General features: G+C 43.9%; 1 protein-coding gene across 2 annotated transcripts in view; it reads right to left on the bottom strand.

Annotated features, from left to right (window-relative positions):
• GUCY2C (guanylate cyclase 2C) overlaps positions 1-19,831 on the bottom strand; it is a 150,720-nt gene that overhangs the window by 8,171 nt on the left and 122,718 nt on the right. For both annotated transcript variants that reach the window (XM_088468119.1, XM_088468120.1), the window contains 4 exons: positions 17,879-18,071; positions 13,479-13,653; positions 10,366-10,464; positions 6-100 (listed from right to left, as the gene is read on the bottom strand). In XM_088468119.1, the coding sequence (XP_088324245.1) occupies positions 6-100; positions 10,366-10,464; positions 13,479-13,653; positions 17,879-18,071 (562 nt within the window). The remainder of the gene's footprint in view (positions 1-5; positions 101-10,365; positions 10,465-13,478; positions 13,654-17,878; positions 18,072-19,831) is intronic.

Below are 19,831 nucleotides of genomic sequence, written 5' to 3'. Positions count from 1 at the left end.
CATACCTTGAGATACGTCTCTCCTCTTGCTTCATACTGAAAGTCACAGTCTGTCCTTTTCAGAATTGATATGGTTGATTTACTTACATGTATTCGTAAAGCTGTTATTTTAAAAGAAATGTAGATTAAATACAAGTAATTTAATATGTAGGGTTCTTAGAAGCTAATTTGTGTTTTATAAAACTTCTACAGCAAAGAGACAAGAAGTGTCAGTTAAACAACACAAAAGTGTAATGTTCTTATCACACGCCTATTTTTAAGGAAATGCAACTTGTGTATAGGGCTGTAGAGAGCCTGGCCAGGTCTGGATACTAGCAAGGGGCCAAATGTAAGAAGGCATAGCCACTACTCCTTATAAAAAAAAGTGTTTGAGGAGGGCGTCATTGTGCCCATCCGTCAGGGGCAGATCCGGGATGGGGGGGAGAGGTTGATCGCTCTCCCCTCTTATCTGGTGCAGGCATAGGAGATTACCTGTACCCACAGCAGCCCAGCATGCACACGCCATTGACAGGACAGATTGGGAGTGGCAGACCCAGGGCCCACCGAGCCCCAATCGCAAGCCTGGGCCCAGGTAATCAGCCCCACGTTGGCGCGGGGGTCCGGTGCTGTAAAAACGACTGGAAAATGGCCGCCGCATGCACAGTACAGGGTAAATGGTCACCACGGCCATTTTCCCGGGGACCTGCACATACTCTATAGACTCTGGGCGCACTCTGGTGCCCAGAGTCTATAACTCCAGCGCTGGCCGCACACAGCTCAGTTTGCTGCCGGACAGAGAGGAGGGGGCCCGTGTAGGAGACTAAACCCAAAGTGATTCCAAACTGGGACTTGGTTCGACTCTGAACCCCAAAGTTCTCTCAAAAAGGAAAGCGCTCATCTCTAGGAACATTTCACTGTTTCTATGTGTATCTACAACGTTAAGTGTAGGCTGATCTTTCCAGGGGCCATTCCAAAGACTGTAAGGTCGTTGTGCATCTTGATATGTCCTAGGTGAAAAGCACACTCACATATGCACATAACAAAGATCTTGTCCACAGATTTTGCATTTCGCAAATAACCCTCAACGAGTTAAGTTGAGCATAGCACAATTTATTTTTTTATTATAGCAATAACCAACAATTACACTTCTGTTAGATTTGATTAATTTATTCATTATATATACTGTATATGTAGTTCTTTTGCAGCAAAATCTCTTAGGGTACAGTATACAGTTATAAAGTCTACATTCAGAATGGCGACACAGTATTTCCAGAAATAATACTCGCCCTTGAAAATGCTAGGGGGCAAATTTATCAAAGCTTGGAAAGAGATAAAGTGGAGAGAGATATAAAGTACCAACCAATCAGACTATAAAATTAGACTGTAAGCTCTCACGAGCATGGCCCTCTTCCCTGATATGTTTTTTCTTCCTTCGCTTCTACCACCATATCCTCCTCACTGCCTACGACGACACCTGACCTTTGTGTTCTACCACCCTGCTGCCTATTTGAGCATTATGACTGCTGATGCAGCAATGTTTTAAAACAATGTCCATGTTCTGTATTGTATGTCACTTTTGTTCCTGTTTTTGTTCACACTGTTTCTGTTTTTGTGCTTTGTTAGGTGCTACAGAACCATTGTGGCGTTATATAAATAAAGCATAATAATAACTGTCATTTTACAGGGTGAGTTTGAAAAATGGCAGTTAGGAGCTGATTGGTACTTTCAGGGCCGGCCCAAGCCAAATTTTTTTGGTAAACAAATTTTTTTTTGTGCCCCAGGGACTGCCCACCAGGCAGGCCAGAAGCCAGGAGAGGAACTCTGTTATTTAAGTATCGGGCAGCTCTGCTGCCTCTGCCCACCTTTTATTATTTGAGGAGTTAGGAGTCTCCTACTAGGTGGACTAGGAGGGTGTCTGGGCCCTGACAGGTAGAGAGCAACAACACATTTGAGCCATAATATGAACCGATAAGATCTTTACCTGAGCAGTGCTGGGCTGGACAAGTGATATATTGTACTCTGAAAAGAGGGATATACTGTAGTAAGACATCATGGCTAATAAGGAATATGTGATTGCATTGAAACAGTTTATGCAGAGATGCTTTGCATGGGCTGTGCAATGGTCAGGGTGTAAACAAGGTGACAGGCTTGGAACTCCCCTTCCATCAATCATCCTGTCCTGAGCACAGTATCCAACGTGACAAGGGGATGCTATCATGCTCTGGCAGAACACACAATTGTCTCCTGTGCATTATTACCTGTAACTTCTTCCCTCCCAGGCAGCACTGACTGAATTTCTCCCTCAGGAAGGCAGACGGCCGAGACGCGTAGGAGGACACCGGTTGCACTAACTGCACCACAGAAGGACATTTCCAGAAGGAAGTCTCCTCACCAACAGGTGAGTTGAGCGCGCGGTCAGCACCAGAGCCAGGGTCATTCATGCTCGCGGGATCCGTTGATGCTGCGCAGCCAGAAGTGACCTAGGTTCCGGCGTGCACTGCGGGGATCAGCCGGAAGCAGCGCTGCGCCCACACGCCGGCTCTCTCTTGCGGAATCACCGGAGCCGGGTTCTTTCAGGTTCGCAACATCTCTTGATGCAGTGCAGCCAAAAGTAGCCAAGGTTCAGGTGTACACTGCAGAGAGCAACCGGCATCAGCACAGGCACATGCCCACCGCCTCTTAGGTCCGGCCCACCACCAAGAAGTAGACGCTGGTACAGGACATTGATGTATCCATCTGCATAAAGCGTGCCTCCTATTAAGGAATCACTGCTTCATTACACAATTGCAAACTCCACATCCATAACTAAGCTCTATCAAGCATATAAATAAATAAGGTTAACCACTAGTTTTTTACTGAGATATTTACATCTTTATTATTTAGTTTAGCCCTTTTTCTCATCTCCTTTACTAGCTACGCTTATTTATATTTACTACTTTCAGTTAACTTGATCTACATTGATCTATTACAGGCGCAGGTCTATATTGTGTGTTACCACATACAGCTACGAAAGTATAATCCAAGTGAGAGAAACAAGGGGTTCTCTCTCTAGAACCTTGCTGCCCCCCCCCATTTAGTATAGTAACACCCGAGTGAGCACCAGGTAAACACCCTTTGGGTACTATTATACAGCACTGACTGAATGGTCACCTCCTGACTAGTAATAAAGCAGAATAGCATTGCCTGCACAAAAAACATATAAACCTGCTGCTGCCAATGCTGCCACCATCCGTTACTCGTGGGTGTTCCTTGCTGGGCTCTGCATCCCATCACCCATCTAATATGATAAACGATGTGCTCCTGTGTGTGCATCCTTCCTGTGGAGGCTTTGCATGCAGGTGGAACGTGGAAGATCTACAGAATGTGCTGCCCTGGGAGGGAGAGACTTTGCTGCAGTTCCCTGTAATCTGCAGTGCAGGCAGCGCACATGTGGACCGCACAGGCTGTGCTGACATGCAGGGAAGGTTATGCAGCACCAACACCATCCCCTCTTGGGAGGTGGGAGGAGCTCTACCAGGGGAGGGAGGGGAAGATTTGGCTCGGGGATTAACCCTGACACTGCCACAATACAGTGCTGCCCGCCCCTATCACGATGGCGCAGGCAGGAAGCTGTGTCACTAACAGTGACACAGTCTGACTGCCGTCTGCCTGAACTTAATTCTGCAAGTCGCTGGCCGTTGCCGGGTCAGGGCGCCCTCCTCTATGTGGCGTCCTACTCGGCTGCATAACCAGCATATCAATAGAACCGGTCTTGGGCACTTTATCTCTCTTCCTTTTATCTCTCTCCTAGCTTTGATAAATTTTCCCCTATAACTGTTATCTACACCCTCTTCATTTCTTACCTAGATTATTGGACTGCCTACCGCCATACACCTCAGTCTATCCTTAACTCTGCTCCCTGGGCCTCTCGTTGCTCTACCTCTCTTGATTCCCCATTCTCTTATGATTATGTACCAGAAGCAGGGTTGCCATCAGAAATTGTGGGGCCCGGGATGGTCAAAATAGGTAGGGCCCCCCCCAACCTTCACAAACCCCCCACCTCCCACAACCCCCTTCCCCTGCTACCTTACCTATACCCAATATATATATATATATATATATATATATATATAAACAAATACTGTATATTAATAAATATATGCGTGTTAACTCAAATAAACTAGTATATTGAAGAGCAAATGCCATAAAAAATTGTAATCGTATATATATAAATAAGTAAAGGGGGTACACAATTTATTAGTGATGAAACAAAAGTATGTAAAATATATATAAACATAAAAGCAATAACAATATATCAGCTGCTAAAAAAATGTTAAAAGACCAGTATATTCAGGACAGCAGAAAATTTTAAATTATTTGGCAGAAGATAACTTAAAAAGCTTATCTTAGATCAGGAGAAACAAGTTCAAGTGGCAAGAGAATGGAGCTACTAACGCGTTTCGCCTCCTCCAGACTCCATCAAAGGGGTACTGCTCCAGTGGTATCTCACTTCTTATACCCCATCAAATAGGGACTAATTTAGAAGAAGTGAGATACCCCACTGGAGCAGCATCCCTTTGATATCCTCTGCCAAATAATTTTACATTTTCTGCTGTCCTGAATATACTGGTCTATTACCAAATTTTTTGCAGCTGATGAATTGTTATTGCTTTATGTATATATTTTTTATATACCTTTGTTTTATCACTAATAAATTGTGTAAACCCGTTATATAATTACAATTTTTGATGGCATTTGCACTTTAATATACTAGCACTTTATTTGAGTTAACACGCAGGTCACTGTACCTACTATATATTTGTTAATTGTTATTGTACATCACCCATACTCTAATTGGTACTTAGCTGACGCCCTTATTGGGAGGGAATTGCAGTTATATTGGGGTGTTCTTTATTTAATTGGGCTTACTGATTGGCGCTGATCCTTGCACTTTTTCATAAATATATATATATATATATATATATATTCTATGCATGTTTCAGTTAAGACAGGCAGCAGGAGACCCACAGTCTAAGGCAGTGCTTCCTAGAGGTCCACACACACTTTAACTTACCTTACCCCGTTCGCTCCATTCTTCTTCTGTCATTGTCTCACTCTTCATGCATCGGGCAGCTCCTCAGTCCTCACACCACCCACCCACAGAAGCTCCTCTGTCATTCAGCAGTGCGGCGTGACGTCGCTCATCGGCTTAACTGATATTAAAAAAAACTTTATTGACGGCAGTGGGCACATTTGCAATTGCCCAATGCAGTAAGGTAGGAGGTGGAGCAGGAGGATGACTGCTGGGTCCAGCTGGGTGAGTAGAGACTCACAAGTCACTTTCTTACTGTGTCTAATGTGCAGTGGCGGCAAGGTCAGGTGGTATCGTAGTGTACGCAGCCGGGCCTGTCACTGTCTGCCACTTGCGGCCAGGAGGTTAGTAGCGGGCGGGCAGTAAGTAGCAGGCACCTGGTGGGCCCCCGTGTGTCCGGGCCTGTGACTCCTTCACCCCCTGATGGTGGCCCCATTTCAGAAGTGTTCACTTGAATATATTTTTACTGCTTTGACTTAATAATAGCGACTTTGTAAGGTGAACGCTCAATTACGTCAAAGTTTTTACTTATCTCTCCCTCCTGCAGATAAGCACTACCCCAGGGGATGGGCTCCTGTCTCTGATTACTGTGTAAAGCTGGGTACACACTGACAGATATATTGGCTGATCAATTGATCTGGTGCACGTTGGCCAGTGTGTACCAGCAATATGTCTGTAAACGACGTCGTTCACAGACATATTGCATTGGCTGTGCTGCACAGTCGATGGACAGATATATCTGCAGACATATCTGTCCATCGGCAAGTGTGTACGGGCGCTCTGCAGACACGTGCAGCGGCAGCTGCGGGGAAGGGGGGCAGACCTGCCCAGCGGGACTCGCGGCTGCCTGGAAGATGATGGTCGTTCAGTGTATATGAACGACCATCATCTACAGATATATCTGCAGATCACTTGATCTGCAGATATATCTGCTAGGTGTGTACCCACCTTAAGAATCTCCTGAAGCTGTCACTGTTGATAATCAGCATCTGCAGATGCAGTTTCCCCCTTTTGAGGTCAATATTTGTTCGGCTGATGGGAAGATTTGGTAATCAGTATGAGCAGTACATACATATATAGACTCTATAATACTACTGCAGGCTGCAATTAAACTGGCTCTATATGTATAATAAATCCAGCACAGTAGTTCACTTAGGTTCCTTTATATAATGGTGTGGTGTGGATTGATGACTTACAGACCTGATATCTCCTTATTTGTAAGGTCTGCTCAGGACCAGTAGTCTAAAGTTAGCTCTGCTTCCCCAACCTCTCACTCACATCCTCTGACTGGATTCAGTGTCAACGAGGCATCTTACTTCAATTCCAACCTCCACTTCTCTCTCTGCCAGCACTGGGAAGTTCCTCCGTAGGTAAACAGCACTAAGCACCTCTCCTTCCATGGCTCTCTCTTCAAACCTGAGGGGTTGCCACTACATCCTGTCCTGTCCTCACACAGGTGCCAGCTCTCACCACAGCGGCTGACCAGCATTTGCCTCAGTGCTATTTATAGTTCCTCGGGTTGCCATGGAAACCTTGAAATAACCTCACAGCCAAATATATAACAGACACTCTACATTATCCTCCTGACTGCCACCTAAATCCTGGCATGCGAGGGCTTCTGGAAAGCTATAGAAGGCAGAGAGCTGCTGTCAGTTTCATGAACACAGCACCTGTTTAGCTCTCGCTCTTCTTACCAAAAAAAAACACTTTCCTGTTCCTTAAAGCTGGGTACACACTGATGGCAATATCGCCTGTTTCACTGAATGGGCGATATACAGTAGGTGTGTGTGTGTGTGTACAGCGGATGTCTGTGGATGACGTCGTTCACAGACATATCCGATCTGCTGTGCAGCACAGGAGATAACCGATATGCTGTATCTGAAAGATATATCGGTCATCTGTTGGTGTGTATGGGCTACCCACCGATTGCCTGTACACATGCTGCAGGACCTGATGGTGATTGACAGCTCAACTGGGTGGGCAAATTAAAATGCCCGCCCAGTTGAGCTGTCAAGCCCGGCACATCGCAGACAATTGGTAAGTGTGTATACACTTATGAATCGTCAGATAGGTCGGTTGGTCGACCTAATGTGTACTCAAAATAACATTTTCAACTCTGCACCAATAAATTACAGCTATACATATAACATTATGTTTTACAAATAATAAAAAACGATTTACATTACCTAGATTAAAGCTAACCACCACTAAAAGCGATTACAATTAATTTAAGACTTTAAATGTGTTTTTTTATACTTGGTTTACAATATGGGTGCAAGTGACATGTAAGTATCTGTTATGTGTACCCAACGTAAATTGAACGCATATGCTACTGTTGCTGATGGGAATATGGGTGTGAAATGGATGTACATATACCTCCTTGCTGGAACTGTATATGTATTCTGAAACATATATCCTATTACTGACATTCTTGTTATCATTTAGATTTTCAGTACTGAATAGCAACACAATATTTCTAGAATTAAGCTGTTACTCACCCTTAAGAATATTAAACTCTCATCAAAACATGCTGGTTGTGGATAGCCACAACTAGCATGTTTTGGCCCATGACCATAATCAGCTCCCAAAGTAAGATATCTGGTGGCCTGGGAGGCATGTGGTTACTCAGAATGTCCGTCGGGCCAGTGCAACTGCAAAAATAGATGCAGTCGCTGGCTTCAACACACCTGCGACTTGCCCGCTTCTAGCTAGCCACCCCCCTGTTATCATCCAGCATTGCCAATTGAAATATTTTTTTTTTGTGTCCAAATGCGTTCTGCGTCCCCTGCCAGGATGCATGCACAGTGCGACTTGCACACTTGCGCAGACTGAAAACACCTCTTAATCAGGCCCACATTGCTGTGTCTCATCGATGGTGGAGAATCACTGGACCATTGATGGTCAATTGCAATTCAGAGGGGCATATTCAATTGGGGGTGAGAAAAGCAAAAAACCTGCACATGCAAGTATGTCAGTGTGTATGAGTAAGTATATGTGTGTATGAGTGTTGTGTGTGTGGCCCCCCAGTGTCTGTGTGCACCCCGGAATGGGCGCTGGGAGAACTACATCTCCCAGCAGTCCTTTGCCCTCCCACCAGCCCCTGGAGCCTCCCAGCAGCCCGATCTCCAGTGAGAAGATAGAGGGGAGGCCACCAGGAGCTGCGGAGACCCCCATGCAGGTAAGTGCAGATTTTTTTTTTTAACGCGGCGCAGGGTTTTCAGAGCTGAAAACCCTACGCCCTTCACGCCCAATTTTGGATTACCGCGGGTATGCATGCACCCGATACCCGCGGTAATCTAAAATTGGGCGCGAGGTCTTTTCCTCGCTAAACCTCGTGCCCAATTGAATATGTCCCCTAGTGTGTTTATCAGCGTTACATCATCGGGGTTAGTGAGAGTCCTTTGTGAATTTTAAATACAAAAAAACATTAAATAAACACATGTACCCTGTATTTGGTAATCTAATGTGGAAAATGTATGTGTTTTAAAATAAATATATAGGTGTAAATGTTATCTACAGTATAAGGAAAGTTACTCTATCTTTCAGAAAATGGTATGTAAAAGGTTTGTAATAAAACAACCTGACATTATTTTATTATCACACCACTAGCAATGGTTTAATATTGATCTTACTTATGCTATTAGTATGTATATGTGAGATTACCATTAAGGTAAATACAACTCACCTAAGGAAAATATTTAGGGCTTTATACAGAGGTAGACGCAGTGTCGATGCCAAACGCTAGCGGCCGATGTTTTCACTCTGTGCATGCATCCTGTATGTAACCACTGGGATCCGCAGAACGAATTTGGATTTAGAGAGGCAATTTCAGTTGGTGTTTCTGGGTGGTAACAGGGGGGTGGTTATCCAGATGCGGGCGTGTTGCAGTCAGCAACTGCGCCTTTGCTGCAGTTGCACTGATTCCAGGGGCCATGTTCAGACGGAGCTTCTGCGCCTCCATAGGGGTGGTGCAATATTCGTTGGTGTGGCTGATGGTGTGTCTTAATGCTCCAGCAGTGGATTAGTGCCGCAGCTAGTGGGCAGCTCTGTATGGCTGTGTCATTAGCATAAAGATGCAATTGAGCTGCCGCAAAAGATGCAGTCATGGCTGCAACAGAGTACACCTCTGAATCAGGCCTTAGTTTATGTAAGAATCATGGGTCATAGAAGCTGTATAGACGAAAATCTAAACCCCAAGGTGTACTTGCCAGAATAGCCGTGAGGCTCCCGAAAATCGGGTGGCACACCCGGCCGTCCGGAAAAGAGGGCAAGTCTCCCGCACACCCCCTCTAGTCACCCCCACACCCCCCACCAGGTGCGTGCAACCCTCCGCATCAATCCACTTACACTGCACAAAGGGGACGATGACATGATTTGCGCTGAATTGCGTCATTGTAGCCCCAGCCTCTGCTATACAATGCCTGATGTCGGCACTGTATTGCAGGGGGGTGGACCACGATGGGTTACTGCCATCTGCCATGCTGGTGTGTCAGAAAAGATGTGCGGATAGCAGGAGCCTGCAATGTGTACTGGGGTACTATAATGTGGCATAGTGTGAATGAACACTACAACAGCTGCAGAGGTCCCTCCTAAAACTTGCTCTGGGGCCCATAAAGTTATAGCTATGCCCCCTGATGGGAAATATTATTATATGTTTACTCAAATTAATAACTCCAATTAGATTCAAAATGAAAACTATAATTTGAATGACTGTAGTTGTTAGTCTAAATGTATTTATAGTTGAAACTTTATTAAACCTTAAAACTACACTCTTAATGAGTTTTGTCCAGTTTTATGCCTCAAAAATCTGAAACAACTTTTGTAATGTTGCTTTATTTATAAGAGAATCCTTCCCATAACTAGCAATGATGAGAATCCCACACTTGGGAGTGCCATTGGTTTTGAGATCCAGTCCAGATCTTGAAAATGTGAAGATACCTTTGGGTGCTTTCCGCTATTCTGAGGGAAAATGAAAATGACGATTCTACTCTTTACAAATGGCTACTCTGCCTCACCCATCTCATTTGAAAAAACAAATCTATTTAATACAATTTTTTAAAGTAACTTTTATATTGTAAACTTACAGTATTGAACCTGAAAATGTGAATTCAGACTGGTGAACCACCTTCTATTATTACTATTATTGTATGTTATTCAGTCAGTAGTAAATTATCATGGTAAGTATCATTGATTGCTTCAAACTATAATTCCAAAACACCAGTTCCTAAAACATGTAATATGTAATGAGGATTGTACCTGAAATATAGCTTTGCTGCAAAATAAAACATTTCTGAGCTAATTTTTAATTATTCTTACGCAATCCTGTAGATTCCATCCGAGAAGCTGTATTCACAGTGTCTCCAAATAGGCAGTATCTTGGCATTTTAATCCCGACGACACCGGCAGCACATGGTCCTGAGTGGTACAAACAGCTAACATTATTATTGAATAAGGTAATTAAATGTTGGCTCATCATCAAAGCTCAGGAATCTGGCAAGGACCCAGGCCCTGGTGAGTTTACAGCAGGATATTATAAAACATTTGGTGATATCTTGCTCCTCTATATCAATCCTAGTTGGTACAGCTTGGTCCCAAGAATCACTTGAGGTCAGAATTTTTATCATCCCTAAGGAAGGTAAGGACCAGTGGCGTAACTAGGGTATTTGGAGCCCAGGGCAAGATGAAAAACAGAGCACCCCCCAAGTATGCAGATGCGCCTTTGGTGCATGCGACAAAACAGTGAGCATCGCCACATGCCACAAGGGTGTGATGACTGAAAAATAGGGGTGTGTCCTTCGTCACTCTGGGAACATTCCATATGTACCTTAATGCCCCCAGTTATAGTGCCCCTTATGCAATGTCCCCAGTAGCAGTGCCCCTTATGAAATGCCCCCTGTAGCAGTACCCCTTATGCAATGCCCCCTGTAGCAGTGCCCCTTATGTAATGCCCCCTTATGCAATGCCCCCAGTAGTAGTGCCCCTTATGCAATGCCCCAGTAGTAGTTCCCCTAATGCAATGCCCCTAGTAGTAGTGCTCCTCATGCAATGCCCACTGTAGTAGTGCCTCTTATGCAATGCCCATTGTAGTAGTGCCCCTTATGTAATGTCACCTGTTGTAGTGCAAATTATACAGTGCCCCTTATGCAATGCCTCCTGGTGTAGTGCACCTTATGCAGTCCTCCTCTCTCTCTTTAAAATGATGACATCCTTTGGCAATCGATCGAGTTACAAAATACACTTTTCAAAGTATGAAGCTATGCTACTTAATCTCCCTTTTCTAAACCGCAGTCACCTCATTTCTCAATTTGGCTTCAAATGGCAGAAGAAAAATTTAAAAAAAACTTGGGGATTTCTATCACTGCCTCCTATGAGTCATTATACTCTGAAAATGTCTCTAGACTTCTCACCAAGATGCAATCAGACCAATTTTCCTGGAAGCCTTTGATTATCTTGTGGCTGTGGATTGCAGTTACAATGAATATCCTACCCAAATTCGTATAACTGTTCCAAACCCTCCCTATTCAGTATTTAGTAGTCTCTCTAGAGACACCTCACAAGATTTGTCAGGACTATTAGACACCTCAGTATCAGGTTGCCATTACATAAGAAACAGCTACAGGTGGAGGTAGAGGTTTCCCTGGCACCAAAGTACATTATTTGGTGTCTTACATCAGCCAGATTGTAGCTTCCTTTGTTCCGTCTCACACTCTCTCATGACTGTACATTGAGGCCAAATATCTTGGGCTCTCTTCCATTTCTAATATCTGGTGTCTTCCTAGGGATCCCAGAATTAATCTGATGAAATATCTTCCAACTCTTAGGCATTTGCAAGTCCAATATTCTTTCCCAATCCTTGCTGTCTATCACTCCCCTATGGGACAACCCTACTTTTCCACTGTGTCTTTCTGCCTCATCCTCCACGTGGATTGCAACAGGTATAAGATTACAGACCTCTTGGACGGCAGGATCCTGCCTGACTTTCTCCAAGTCCTGCATTTTCAACAGTCCCTCCCATTACCTGCAGTATGTATTACACTATCTCATTTTGAATATCTCTACATTTCCTTCCCCTTGAGGAAAGGTATGATCTCCAAATATATTCTTAGACTCCACACTGGGACCATTGAACAGTCACAAGAGGGATTGAGAGAGAGATCTCAAACCACCCCTGTAGGAGAATAGCTGGGAAACAAGACTGATTACTGAGAATTACTGAGACAAGATTGATTCTAGCTCCATATCAACCATGATCAAGAAAAATGCCTATAAGGTATACTTTAGGTGGCAATACACCCCTAAGAGACTGGCAGAAATGTATAAATCTATTCCTACTTGCTGGCCAGGCTGTGGCCAAATCAGTACATTCCTCAATATCAAGGGGCCTGTCTGCTGATCTCCTCCTTCTGGGATGGGGTTTGAGATCTCCTGTTATCACTACTACCATGTCCTGTCACTAAGGACCCTTGGTCCTCATTATTATTTCACCCCATCCTTGAGGCTGACAAACACTGCTAAAGTAGCTTCCTATGTTCTTGCTGCACTGCGAAGGGGGCTATGTGTCCCTCAGCCAGGGGCAAATCTGTGGGGTGGGGATCAGTGTGAGTGCTACCCCACCCACACACGCACACACAAACAAACACACACACAGCTAGAGGATGCTACTGCTGATCAGTGGCAGCAGCCTCCCTGGACACACTGCAGCCCAGCGCACAGCAGTGTGTGCTGAGCTGGGGAGACACAGGCTGCAACATTGACAGGTAGGGGGAAGGGGGACAGGCAGCAGACCCAGGCTCCTCCATCAAGCCAGGGCTTGGGTATTTAATACCCCCACACTCTGCACCCCTGAGTAGTTTACATTACTGCAATGCGAGTTGGGGCATAATTATGTCCTCACAACCACGTTAAAAATGCAGTTAATGTTAAATATTCCCCTATATTTTTATTCTACGACCATGGGTATGGACTATATCTGCTCCTGAAGTTTTTAGCAAATTCTGCTACATGACTATTCATACAGGCCAGTGATATCCAGTAAAGTGCACTAGTGATTATGAGCTGCTGAACTGACAATGCTCAGTAACCTCTCTCTCCTGGCCAGGGATCTGGGAGAAAGGCCCCAAGTGCCCCTTACCAGCTCTCTCTTGCTTTTTTTGTTTTTCAGAGGGAATGGTAATTACAGTTGATGAATTTACAGTATGATCAAAGACAAAGCCACAAATTATAGCTTAGTTATTGCACATCATGTAATGTCTTTTGAACATTTTGCATCAATATATTAGGTTTCTTATGGCTATTTATTTTCATGTTGAGTCTAATGCATTTATGTATTTTGCACAACTATCCATTTAAACTCAGGAAATTAATTACGGTAATTGTAATTTGTTATCTAAAACAGCAAATTCACTGGTTTTGACATAAGAAATACATACCTGAGTGAACGCCAATACGTATCCAAACAGGTAAACCTGGCAAATGACGTAGTTCAAAAGAGCCCATAAAGCTAAGGATATCCAAAGCCATCCTAGATATATCCACTGCATGCCTATTTCCATTTCGTTTGGGAAGCCCACTGACCACCATGTAGGCATCTCCAATTGTTTCGACCTGAAGACGATAAGAACATGTAGGACGAAATGTACAGAAATGTGATTTTAATATAAAATTGATACTGCCATGAATTAACTTTTTCCTTTGGTCTGTAATTTAAGATCAGATCTAAAACCTTTCTAATGGCAGGTAATCCTTTCACATGATGGATCAATGAATACAATGCCTGGGCATCTATTGTATGTAAACCAGCTGAAATTTGTATCCGAGACTGTACCTTCAACAATTCCAAAGATGTTGGTAGAATCTTTTAAATAAGACCACAATTTTTTTACATATGGCTGTAATTTCAAGTCAATATAATGAGTAAAATTTGCTGTCAAAGACTCCACACCAGTGGCCATTTTATCGTAGTCACAAGCAGTGGCATTCCTCCCTGGGGTTTCCCCTGGGGCGGGGAGGGACGCTGGATGCCAAAAAGGGGCATGGCCTCGTGGGATGGGGGTGTGTGCTTCTGGACAGGGGTGTGGCCTCATGGAATGGGGCGTGGCCTCGCGGCCCGAACCCCCGTTGTCCCATTCTTCTTACCGGTGGGGCCGTGGGGAAACTTAAGTCGGGTGTGCACTGTGCAGGAGGGGAGGTGCGGACTGCCTTGTGGTTGCAGTGCCGGCTCCCTCACAATTGTCAGGAGCCGAGTGCTGCACTTAATACTACAGTGCAGCACCCGGCTCCTGTCACTGAGGGGGGAGTCTGCACCTTGGTGTCATCCCTCGGCTGGTGACACCCGGGGTGCGGCCCGCACCCTCCGCACCCCCATTGTGACGCCACTGGTCACAAGATAGATATATATCAGACTAACAGATGTACCTGGTTTCCCCTGGGTAAACCTTAGATATTTACTGTTTCCAGTTCCATCTCACCACTCCAATAACACATTAAAACTTCACCTCTAATGTATCACTGCTATAGTAAGATATTACCTTTCTTCACCTGTGTACTAACACATTCCACTCCCTATCTCTGTAACACCTTTCCCTCCTGGTTGATCCTAGTTACCCTTCACCTAACAGACCCAGATGTGATGTCCAGTGAGGGCGGAAGTGCAGTTATGTTGCATATGTAGACCCTTTTATCACCCAGGATGCCACCAAAACCCTCATACATTCACTGGTCATCTCCAGATTGGACTACTGTAACCATCTCCTATCTGGCCTCCCCAAATCCCATCTCTCTCCTCTCCTCTTTCAGGTGCACTATCTAATGTCTCTATTTAAAAAATGGTGGGGGGGGGTTGCCACTTCTCTCTCTGGCACGGGGCACAAAAAAGTTTAGTTACGGCTCTGTATTCCAATGAGCACACAATTCTGTGAATTACCAGCTCCACCATTTTGTTAGTGACAGCAATCTCACTCTGTGAGAGTGCTGAATCTGCAGTTAAACACATGGTGTCATGGCATACCATATCTGTATTACGCCAGGAACATGTCAATTAAGGTGTCAGGCTTAATGATCGTAATTTCAGTGCTTTTTGAAGTTTGAGTGGCAGAAATTCAGTAGGTTTCATGAAATTTCAGATCATGTCCAAGAAGCCTTAATGGGACATGTGAAACCGTAAGGTTTTCTGTCTATGGAATATATATATATATATATATATATAAAACAAAAAACACTTAGAGGGCGCAGCAAGCACATAAAAGTCTTTACCTGAAGACAAGAGCTTAAATACTATATTGTAGCAATGGAAGGAAGATCCGATCAGGAATGTCAAATGCTGGACACTGATGAAACTGTTCCTTTCTTTGAGAAACCTGCATTTTTTTCTCAATAATGGTTCTAAAAAAGACCCTCTCTCCAAAGAACACCCAGAAAATTTGGTCAATAAGGCCTCACATTAGAAACAATCCAAAAATTATTTATTTTTCAGAAATTATTACTAAAATTCATCTAGTCATGTGACAAATTTTAAAAATATTACTTCGTTACTAAAAAATTGCTTACATCAGTAATGATCCAATGCCACAGTTTGGGAAAAATAAGTATCCTGCTGCTACCCACACAGGGGTTAGTTCTTTTATAGCAGGTTCCTCCCTTAGGGCAATTGGATTCCACAGATTAATACCCTATGCTTTTTGTCCGTGAGGACTTCATCAGGGGAAGACAATTCAAAATAAACGTTGTAACCAATCCTGATTATAAGTTGGATAAAATTATATCCTTATATCAGTTGGGACCAGAACAAATGATGTAACCAATCCTGATATAAAGTTGGACAGGATGAGATCCTTATATCAATTAGGACTTATAAGGTGATCTATATTCACTCCTGTGATGAGCTCTGACCTTTTCCCAGGGTAATGCTGTTACTCTATATTTGTAGTTGTACACGCTGTGTCTCTCATTGAAGAAGGTCACGCACTGTGACTGAAACGTCGAGATATGTCAACACTAGAATAAAATTGGATTAATTTCTTCTTTTTAAAGCTTCCCCTCTTTTTTGCTCTCTCTCTCTCTATATATATATATTAATTTTGGTTAGGGTAAGGGTTTGAATACTTACCTAAATCTGTTGTATTTTGAACGCTGAATGGTAGGGAAGGCTGAGTGGCAGGGGACGGAGCAGTGGGCAGACACTTTGTTGACCTATCATATCAGGTCCCTTTAATAGTGTACTATATGTATATGTATATATATATATATATATATATATATACACATACACTGTGTAGACAAAAGTTACTGAAGACACCCTTCTTGGCAAACTACCCACAAGTTCCTGGACAACAGCAAGCAGAAAGTTTTGCCATTCCACCTTAAGTACAGTGACCAACTGTGACACTGAAGAAGGTCTAGAAGGCCTAGAATGCACCCATCGCTCCAATTAGTTCCCAGAGGTACTCAGTGGGTTAAGATCTGTACTCTGAGCTGGCCAGTCCATCCAGGTTACCGAATTTTCTGTATACCAGTCCAGCGTCACCCTGGAAACATGACAGGTGGCATTGTCATTCTGATAAAAACATTTGTTGTTTCCATAGAACTGCAAGTGCATGCAGGGCTGGCTCGAGGAGGAGCCGCACCCTGTGCAGAGAGGGATTCTGACGCCCCCTTACCCTGCGTGTGGCAAAGCCGCACGTGCCCGGAAAGGGGGACGTAACCTAATTACCATAGGCTATGCCTCCTAAATGATGCTATTTGGGGGCGTGCCCAAGTGGCATGCCTCCCATTTAATGTCTGGCTGGGGGCGAGCCTAGCACTCCACCAGTAGCTGGGCTGCCCACAGCCCTCTCCCTCCACTGAATGGATGCCGCAGAAATGCGTGCGCAATCCATTCTCTTCTCCAGGGTCCGGCACAGCTGCAGCGATGGGGGTGCCCAACCTCCCGACCACCAGTAGGACACTTCAGCCCGCGGGTGGAACAGCGGGACTGTGCCTGAAAAACGGAACTGGGATGGTTGGGAGGGGTACGCCCTCTATGGGGTGGCGCCCCTGTTCGACCGCACTGGTCGCATGTGCCTCGAGCTGGCCCTGAGTGCATGGGCCTCCCTACGAAGTGTTCTTGTCGAAACCGTGATTGCGCGTTAACCTGGGATTTTTGTCGATGTAAATGGATCCACTTGGGTTCAGGGACCCGGGGATCCAACTCGGGTAATTTGCAGGGTTAGCCATGATTCGTTCCCGTGCCACCCTGCTGCCTAAACATGCCGCTCGATTGGTCGGCTTCAGTGGCTCTTGGAGATTAAATAATCCCCAAGCATCCACTGCAATGCCGGAAGAGCCGGGTCACTGCAGACACGGCTCCAGTGTGAATGGCGCTGACTCGGGAATATCCTGGGTTGATGCCGCAGTATGAAAGGGGTCTGTTAAGGGTCTGTTCCGGATTAGAAGTGTGTTCCAACCCCTGTGTCAGACCTGGAACTTTGGTATAAAAGTGGTATAAGTAAGCTGTTCCTGTTGTCTGACATCCACTAATGACACAACTTAATTTCCTGGCATGGTCACATGAAATGATACAAGGATCTGATTGATACCCCCGTAAGTGTTTTGTTTTTTTGTTTGTTTTTAAATAAATTAGTGTCAAATAAGTTTTGAAATAAATATTATTCACTTAATTCACTCAATAAAAAGTTAAACACTTCTAGCAAATGTTTGCAAAAAAATATTTATCAGTTAGTTGGTTAAAGTATTTTCTGCTAGTATGCATTTCTCACCTACAATGCTACTTGATGACATGTCTATTGTCAAGGTTAATTTATAATATGTTTTTACTTTTTAATAAACGTATTACCTTGTATACATCATGATGGTCCAAAATGTGATCAAAGTCCTTGTATACATCATTCAGCATATCTACGACTTCCATCGGTGTACTATATTTACAGATGGTGGTAAATCCCACAATATCGCTAAAGTAAATTGTGACTTCCTCAAAAAATTCTGGTTCCACTAATCCTGTTTCTTTAAGGGACTTCACCACAGGCCTGCAATTACCACACAAACATTAATAGCCTTTTTATCTTGTTCTAGGTCTCTATGATACGTGACTATGTTTCAAGTTACAGATGTTACTCTCAGCTACATCTGATGTATGTGTTTAATAGTTCGAAGGTAGTAAATCGCTCTAAAGAACCCCCTTATTGTTGAGTGATTGATGTATGTGTTTTAAAGGGTCACAAGACCCTATATTGTTAGATATAAATTTGTATTCACCGACATCAGGTTTTATGTATATTAAATAACAGTCACTGTACATCATGTGACATACTACTGAACTTTCAGCATAACTCCCAACTGTCCCCATTTAGACATAATAGTTCCAAATACAAAAGTCTGTCTCACTGTCTCATGAATCAAGGTTATGTCCCAATTCTGGCACAGTTGGGAGTTTTCCACTGATGGACGTCCCTCTTACGTCATGTGTAACAGCGGCAGTTGCGTAAGACATTGAAGAATTTTTTAGTGAAGTGAAGAGGTCTGAAGTCACCCCAGGGGATATGGCTTTCCCCACTGGGACTGGCTATGCCTTTTTCTCTTTCACGCAATGTCTTTTACTCTATTACAAAACTGAAAAAGTTGTGAGGTAAGATTTGAGGTTAACATATTAATAATACCATGTATCATGACAGCACTACTAAGTATTTCAGAAAGAATTCTATTAATTTTCTGTATATTATGGGGGAGATGTACTAAGCCTTGGAGAGAGATACCAACTAATCAGCTCCTAGCAGCTTAACGGCATGTGATTAAAAAAATTAGTTAGGAGCTGATTGGTTGGTACTTTATTTCTCTCCACTTTCTCTAAGGCTTAGTACATCTACCCCTATGTCATATCAGGCACAGTGTTGCAAAACAATTAAAAAGACAGTAATATGTGACACTACAATTCCATAACTTAGATTTGATTCATAATGATACAATATCTATAATACACAAATCATTGCAATACCCAGGTGTAAAAGTAACATAACATAAATGAACAGCTCCAATGTGATTCTAAACATAACATATATATAACATTCCAAAAAGGTAATAGAAATGGTAAATAAATACTGTGCATAATTGTATAATGTCCTCCTGTCCAGTTTGTGTATCCTCCTGGCTGTGCCACTGCTGTATTTAGCAGGGCACAGGCAGAAAGAGAGAGCCCGGCAGCCGACACAATAACATTTTTCGTGCCAGAACAACGTGCGTGATGCCATGATGTGCTGCTGGATTGTAGAGGACCCTTCTAAGAAGAGGAGGCAGGAGGAGGTAAGTGCGGGCTGGGCTGGAGAGACACAGGTCAGGTGAAGGTTGGGGGGTGGGAAATGAAGTGACTCAGGAGGGGATGAAGCCGAAGACACAGAGGAGGGTGAGGTTAAGAGATACAATGGATGAGACTGAGAGACACGGGGAATGAAACTGAGACACTGGGGTCGATTCAGACCCGGACGCTAAGCTGCGCTGTCTCATTGCCAAAAGGAGCCGGGTATGCAAATTCTGCGATCGCACTGTCTGGTGTAAGGATGCCCTCTATGTTTTAGAGAGCAACGGCAGAGTGAGCGCACGCCGGTATAAAGACGCCCACTTTTCTTTCTTAACACACGTCATCTCCAGGAAGTGTATGATTAATCAGAACCATCGAGTGCCATCGGAGCTGCACGAAGTGCTTGCGGTAGACCCTACCCCAACGCAAGCACTGCAATCACTGCAGGCTGAAATACAACCAGGTGACGTGTACAATGACGCTTCCATGCTAATT

The sequence above is a fragment of the Taudactylus pleione genome, unplaced genomic scaffold (genome assembly GCF_031769625.1).
Source record: "Taudactylus pleione unplaced genomic scaffold, aTauple2 ptg000080l, whole genome shotgun sequence".
NCBI classification, from domain to species: Eukaryota; Metazoa; Chordata; class Amphibia; order Anura; family Myobatrachidae; genus Taudactylus; species Taudactylus pleione.
The sequence above is the reverse complement of the archived record's forward strand: the minus strand, read 5'-3'. Positions and strand labels throughout refer to the sequence as shown.